Source organism: Oncorhynchus tshawytscha, unplaced genomic scaffold (assembly GCF_018296145.1).
Source record: "Oncorhynchus tshawytscha isolate Ot180627B unplaced genomic scaffold, Otsh_v2.0 Un_contig_1217_pilon_pilon, whole genome shotgun sequence".
Taxonomy (NCBI): domain Eukaryota; kingdom Metazoa; phylum Chordata; class Actinopteri; order Salmoniformes; family Salmonidae; genus Oncorhynchus; species Oncorhynchus tshawytscha.
This window is the reverse complement of record NW_024609257.1, coordinates 115,243-122,067: the sequence shown is the minus strand read 5'-3', so window position 1 is coordinate 122,067 and position 6,825 is coordinate 115,243. Positions and strand designations below refer to the sequence as shown.

At 44.0% G+C, this 6,825-nt stretch overlaps 1 protein-coding gene and 1 long non-coding RNA gene across 6 annotated transcripts; one reads left to right on the top strand and one right to left on the bottom strand.

Annotated features, from left to right (window-relative positions):
• The first annotated feature begins 1,572 nt into the window (after nucleotides 1–1,572).
• LOC121844495 lies at nucleotides 1,573–3,273 on the top strand. 3 transcript variants are annotated; one of them, XR_006082011.1, is made up of 2 exons: nucleotides 1,573–1,592; nucleotides 2,416–3,273. It is a non-coding gene; the product is annotated as an uncharacterized LOC121844495 (long non-coding RNA). The 3 variants fall into 3 exon arrangements; XR_006082013.1 differs by lacking the exon at nucleotides 1,573–1,592 and adding an exon at nucleotides 2,177–2,186; XR_006082012.1 differs by lacking the exon at nucleotides 1,573–1,592 and adding an exon at nucleotides 2,317–2,328.
• Nucleotides 3,274–4,443: 1,170 nt separating this feature from the next.
• On the bottom strand, nucleotides 4,444–6,425 carry LOC121844496 (thioredoxin-like protein 4B). Of its 3 annotated transcripts, none has more exons than XR_006082014.1 (4): nucleotides 6,073–6,425; nucleotides 5,681–5,832; nucleotides 4,605–5,473; nucleotides 4,444–4,547 (listed from the first exon to the last, which is right to left on the bottom strand). XR_006082014.1 is itself a non-coding variant. In XM_042314655.1 (4 exons), exons 3-4 carry the CDS (start codon nucleotides 5,800–5,802, stop codon nucleotides 5,308–5,310), a joined length of 288 nt encoding a protein of 95 aa, XP_042170589.1. In that variant the 5' UTR covers nucleotides 5,803–5,832; nucleotides 6,073–6,169; nucleotides 6,260–6,414; the 3' UTR covers nucleotides 4,444–5,307. The 3 variants fall into 3 exon arrangements, 2 of the variants coding, with proteins under 2 accessions (XP_042170589.1, XP_042170588.1); XM_042314655.1 differs by having other exon boundaries at nucleotides 4,444–5,473; nucleotides 6,073–6,169; nucleotides 6,260–6,414; XM_042314654.1 differs by having other exon boundaries at nucleotides 4,444–5,473.
• Between the last annotated feature and the right edge of the window lie 400 nt (nucleotides 6,426–6,825).

Below are 6,825 nucleotides of genomic sequence, written 5' to 3'. Positions count from 1 at the left end.
TAACCAGGGAAGTCAGGACACGCTCTAGGAGGTGGGTTGATGTCTTTATATAACCAGGGAAGTCAGGACGCGCTCTAGGAGGTGGGTTGATGTCTTTATATAACCAGGGAAGTCAGGACGCGCTCTAGGAGGTGGGTTGATGTCTTTATATAACCAGGGAAGTCAGGACACGCTCTAGGAGGTGGGTTGATGTCTTTATATAACCAGGGAAGTCAGGACACGCTCTAGGAGGTGGGTTGATGTCTTTATATAACCAGGGAAGTCAGGACACGCTCTAGGAGGTGGGTTGGTGTCTTTATATAACCAGGGAAGTCAGGACACGCTCTAGGAGGTGGGTTGTGTCTTTATATAACCAGGGAAGTCAGGACACGCTCTAGGAGGTGGGTTGATGTCTTTATATAACCAGGGAAGTCAGGACGCGCTCTAGGAGGTGTCTTTATATAACCAGGGAAGTCAGGACACGCTCTAGGAGGTGGGTTGGTGTCTTTATATAACCAGGGAAGTCAGGACACGCTCTAGGAGGTGTCTTTATATAACCAGGGAAGTCAGGACACGCTCTAGGAGGTGGGTTGATGTCTTTATATAACCAGGGAAGTCAGGACACGCTCTAGGAGGTGGGTTGATGTCTTTATATAACCAGGGAAGTCAGGACGCTCTAGGAGGTGTCTTTATATAACCAGGGAAGTCAGGACACGCTCTAGGAGGTGGGTTGATGTCTTTATATAACCAGGGAAGTCAGGACACGCTCTAGGAGGTGGGTTGTCTTTATATAACCAGGAAGTCAGGACACGCTCTAGGAGGTGGGTTGATGTCTTTATATAACCAGGGAAGTCAGGACGCGCTCTAGGAGGTGGGTTGATGTCTTTATATAACCAGGGAAGTCAGGACACGCTCTAGGAGGTGGGTTGATGTCTTTATATAACCAGGGAAGTCAGGACACGCTCTAGGAGGTGGGTTGATGTCTTTATATAACCAGGGAAGTCAGGACACGCTCTAGGAGGTGGGTTGATGTCTTTATATAACCAGGGAAGTCAGGACACGCTCTAGGAGGTGGGTTGATGTCTTTATATAACCAGGGAAGTCAGGACACGCTCTAGGAGGTGGGTTGATGTCTTTATATAACCAGGGAAGTCAGGACACGCTCTAGGAGGTGGGTTGATGTCTTTATATAACCAGGGAAGTCAGGACACGCTCTAGGAGGTGGGTTGATGTCTTTATATAACCAGGGAAGTCAGGACACGCTCTAGGAGGTGGGTTGATGTCTTTATATAACCAGGGAAGTCAGGACACGCTCTAGGAGGTGTCTTTATATAACCAGGGAAGTCAGGACACGCTCTAGGAGGTGGGTTGATGTCTTTATATAACCAGGGAAGTCAGGACACGCTCTAGGAGGTGGGTTGATGTCTTTATATAACCAGGGAAGTCAGGACACGCTCTAGGAGGTGGGTTGATGTCTTTATATAACCAGGGAAGTCAGGACACGCTCTAGGAGGTGGGTTGATGTCTTTATATAACCAGGGAAGTCAGGACACGCTCTAGGAGGTGGGTTGATGTCTTTATATAACCAGGGAAGTCAGGACACGCTCCAGGAGGTGGGTTGATGTCTTTATATAACCAGGGAAGTCAGGACACGCTCTAGGAGGTGGGTTGATGTCTTTATATAACCAGGGAAGTCAGGACACGCTCTAGGAGGTGGGTTGGTGTCTTTATATAACCAGGGAAGTCAGGACACGCTCTAGGAGGTGGGTTGATGTCTTTATATAACCAGGGAAGTCAGGACGCGCTCTAGGAGGTGTCTTTATATAACCAGGGAAGTCAGGACACGCTCTAGGAGGTGGGTTGATGTCTTTATATAACCAGGGAAGTCAGGACACGCTCTAGGAGGTGGGTTGGTGTCTTTATATAACCAGGGAAGTCAGGACACGCTCTAGGAGGTGGGTTGGTGTCTTTATATAACCAGGGAAGTCAGGATGCGCTCTAGGAGGTGGGTTGATGTCTTTATATATAACCAGGGAAGTCAGGACACGCTCTAGGAGGTGGGTTGATGTCTTTATATAACCAGGGAAGTCAGGACACGCTCTAGGAGGTGGGTTGGTGTCTTTATATAACCAGGGAAGTCAGGACACGCTCTAGGAGGTGGGTTGATGTCTTTATATAACCAGGGAAGTCAGGACGTGCTCCAGGAGGTGTCTTTATATAACCAGGGAAGTCAGGATGCGCTCTAGGAGGTGGGTTGATGTCTTTATATAACCAGGGAAGTCAGGACACGCTCTAGGAGGTGGGTTGATGTCTTTATATAACCAGGGAAGTCAGGACACGCTCCAGGAGGTGGGTTGATGTCTTTTTATAACCAGGGAAGTAATTGACAATATATTCTCTTTTACATTGAACATTACATAATACGTTGCCTTTTAGGTGGGTACTGAGCTCCAAGCCCCTGAACCAGCCGGTGGGGTCGCTGAAAGCAGGATGCCCTCAGATGTCAGCTGGGACACAGAGTCATGACGCGGCTCCATCTGTCTGCATGGAGTCTGTGTTCAGGTTCTTCTCCAAAACGCTGAGTCCTAAACCACCCACCACCTTCAGTATGGTGACCCGCAGCAGGGGCACAGTGGGACAGAGCAGACCTCACAACGGGAGAGGCATCGCCAGGCCTTACTGACAGCACCAGTGGGACAGATCAGACCTCACAACGGGAGAGGCATCGCCAGGCCTTACTGACAGCACCAGTGAAGTACAGGAATACAGTGGGAATTGAGTATTTATCTTACGGTCAGAAAGACGTGTCTAATTCACGTGAATACATTTTACTGGACTCTGGATGAGGTCATCCTAAATATTTAGTTTCATTTTGTTAAGACACTCCAGGTCATCCTAAATATTTAGTTTCATTTTGTTAAGACACTCCAGGTCATCCTAAATATTTAGTTTCATTTTGTTAAGACACTCCAGGTCATCCTAAATATTTAGTTTCATTTTGTTAAGACACTCCAGGTCATCCTAAATATTTAGTTTCATTTTGTTAAGACACTCCAGGTCATCCTAAATATTTAGTTTCATTTTGTTAAGACACTCCAGGTCATCCTAAATATTTAGTTTCATTTTGTTAAGACACTCCAGGGTCGGACTTGTCGACAGCAGATTGTGGATAAATACTTTTTTTCATCTTACTATCTGTAAAAGACATTTATGAAGACATTTATGTAAAATGCATTTTTTTTGGCACATTTTTACAAATAAAATGTTATCTAGAATAAAAAATGTACAGCATTATCAACAATTCCCTCTGGGTAATATATCTCATGGTAACCACACAACTCTGGGTAATATATCTCATGGTCACCACACAACTCTGGGTAATATATCTCATGGTAACCACACAACTCTGGGTAATATATCTCATGGTAACCACACAACTCTGGGTAATATATCTCATGGTAACCACACAACTCTGGGTAATATATCTCATGGTAACCACACAACTCTGGGTAATATATCTCATGATAACCACACAACTCTGGGTAATATATCTCATGGTAGGTGTGGGAAGTCTGGGTAATATATCTCATGGTAACCACACAACTCAGTGAATGTAGATGATTCTGAGAAGAATGAGTAGGTGTGGGAAGTCTGGGTAATATATCTCATGGTAACCACACAACTCGGTGAATGTAGATGATTCTGAGAAGAATGAGTAGGTGTGGGAAGTCTGGGTAATATATCTCATGGTAACCACACAACTCAGTGAATGTAGATGATTCTGAGGTGTGGGAAGTCTGACTTTCTGGAAATGTCAGTTAAGGACAAGTAACACTGAATGAAGACGAACAAACACCAAAAAGCCCATTTAGACCCAATCACCCTCTTCAAAGTAAGTTACTAAATGTTGTCCAGTTTGTAACATTCTGTATGAAATGGGCTTTTACATTATTGATCCATGTACATTTCTTAAAGTGGTTAAAATTCATTCAAATATTGGTAGTATGATAAACTAAAGAAAATATAAATTAGTTTGACATTTTCATGTTTAAGTTTTGAAAATACTAATATTAATTGGCCAAAATACCAACAAATCTCCAAATTGATGCCAGTCATTCAGTCTGTGGTGCCTGGGCTTAGATAATACAAGGACATCCAGCACTGTCTGTGGTGCCTGGCCTTAGATAATACAAGGACCTCCAGCACTGTCTGTGGTGCCTGGGCTTATTCAGCACTGTCTGTGGTGCCTGGGCTTAGATAATACAAGGACCTCCAGCACTGTCTGTGGTGCCTGGGCTTAGATCATACAAGGACCTCCAGCACTGTCTGTGGTGCCTGGGCTTAGATAATACAAGGACCTCTAACACTGTCTGGTGCCTGGGCTGAGTTAATACAAGGATCTCCAGCACTGTGAATGGCCTTATTACATCTATTGTGGTGAAACAGTAGAGATGAAACCAAACATTATTTGAAGTGACACATTTATTAACACATTTCAAAAGGGGTCAGACCTTCATTAGATTCAGCATTCATTCCCACTATAAACAAGAGGCAACAAGGGGTCAGACCTTCATTATATTCAGCATTCATTCCCACTATAAACAAGAGGCAACAAGGGGTCAGACCTTCATTAGATTCAGCATTCATTCCCACTATAAACAAGAGGCAACAAGAAATGTCCAGCTGTCAACAAGTCTTCATTGTATGAAATAAAGGATTGTCCTCTGACATGTACCTGTGTCTCCTATAGAGATCTATTTCCCTAGGAAATATCAAACCTCACATTATGGAGAGTTTCACTAAACACCACATCAGAATGGTGAAGTGAGATGGCGCCACTTGATAACCTCAATTGTCCAGGCTGGGCCAATCCGTTCTGTGCTGGTCAGACATTTTCTTTTCCCATGAATTGTCGGCAGCTTGAGCGCTTAAACCATGCTGAAGGCCCCCCAGACAACATTTTTTTTTTTTACTAGGCAAGTCAGTTAAGAACAAATTCTTATTTTCAATGATGGCCTAGGAACAGTGGGTTAACAGTGGGTTAACTGCCTGTTCAGGGGCAGAATGACAGATTTTGTACCTTGTCAGCTCGGGGATTTGAACTTGCAACCTTTCGGTTACTAGTCCAATGCTCTAACCACTAGGCTACCCTGCCGCCCCATCTGCAGCTTGAGCGCTCAAACCGTGCTCAAGGCCCCCCAGACAAGATCTACAGCCAGGGTGCTTGAAACCGCGCTGAAGGGTGGGGAATCGTGGTGAAATCTAGATCCCATGGTTGAGCAGGTCGTGATGGGGTTAGATCCCATGGTTGAGCAGGCCGTGATGGGATTAGATCCCATGGTAGAGCAGGTCGTACTTGGGGATGTTCTGAGGGTCGATGGGACTCTTGACGATCATCTTCCCTCTCATAGCTCCTCTGTAGATCACCTCGATCAGATCCAGGAAGTCCTGCTTGGTCTTAAAACTGCCCACAAACTTGGTGTGATCTGGAGACCTGTATAGGGACAAGTGTTTTAGCTATAGGCCTACAAAGGGGAAATGGTTTGTAGCTAATATGAGGAGTACCCACAACTATGACATTAAAAGGAGAGTGTGTTACAACTCACTGAAACTAACACTGTATAATCAACCAGTGGTATTCTAGTGCCTGAGTCCAGTTGTAGGCCATCTTCCTTCTCAACACTAAGATGTCACCACTCACCCATAATCAACCTTCATGTGTTGTCCGTTGAAGAAGAAGACGGTAGACGGGATGTAGCTGATGTCGAAGTATCTCGTGTAGACGGGAGCCGAGTCCACATCCACGATGTAGATAGACGCCATGTTACTCAGGTCGTGGGAGGTTTTGGACAGCTGGCAAAATAATGATAACACTGTCATTCCGATTCAGACAGACAAACGTTTTTTTTTTTTTACAATGACAGTGTTGGTGTAAATATTGGTAACGACTGACATGCATGTCAATGTTTACTGGCCACAATATTGTAGTAGTTAGCTGGTAGAGCTAGCTAGTTAGCTGGTAGAGCTAGCTAGTTAGCTGGTAGAGCTAGCTAGTTAGCCAGCTAGCTACACATGCTAATGTTAGCTACTTACAATCTCGTCAAGCTGCAGGCAGACGGAGTCTTCATCTCTTCCAAACCGAAGAACTAAAACCTTTTCGGCGACAGTTTTTATTACCTCGTCTATGTCCCTTTTGCATGACAATTTGGACAAAAACAAACTCATTTTGTTAGCTGTTGGCTAGCATTGTGTTCAGTTTGACAAACGAAAATGGACGTACCGGTATGTTGTGTAACACCATAAAACGTCCGTCAGAAACTGTGACCGAACAGCCGATAGTGTCCGCTGCTTCTTTCCTGTCGTTTGAGCCAAGAATGTTGATATTTGTTTAACGTCTAATACTGCGTTTTACTAGTATATCCGTATGTAGTATGGCTAGTACACTTTAGCTTGCTGTTTGGGGTTTTAGACTGAGTTTATGTACAGCACTTTGAGATATCAGCTGATGTAAAGAAGGGCTTTAATAAATACATTTGATTTGATTAGAAGCAGTAGGCTTGAAATATTTCAGACACAACCACAGTTTTTCGTACCAAAGCAAGCATGCTTTGGATCACTTTTGTTCAAATAAACACACACAAAAAAACACTCAATCCATCAACAAAAACAACTACGTTTAACATATATATTAAAGTGAGCATGTTTTTCTATAAGGTTAACCATTGGGGTGTCTGAAGAAAGGGAGAGAGACAAAAGAGAGAACCAGAAATCACCCTGTATGTGGTACATATCTATTCAATCTATCTCATCTACATACAGTTGAAGTCGGAAGTTTACATACACCTT

Excerpts from the sequence above, each read along its gene's own strand:
- LOC121844496 (XM_042314654.1), bottom strand. The coding sequence starts at position 6,204 with ATGAGTTTGTTTTTGTCCAAATTGTCATGCAAAAGGGACATAGACGAG. Across the intron at positions 5,833-6,072 it reads GCCTGCAGCTTGACGAGATT|CTGTCCAAAACCTCCCACGA; the intron begins GTAAGTAGCTAA and ends TTATTTTGCCAG. Across the intron at positions 5,474-5,680 it reads CACATGAAGGTTGATTATGG|GTCTCCAGATCACACCAAGT; the intron begins GTGAGTGGTGAC and ends GTCCCTATACAG.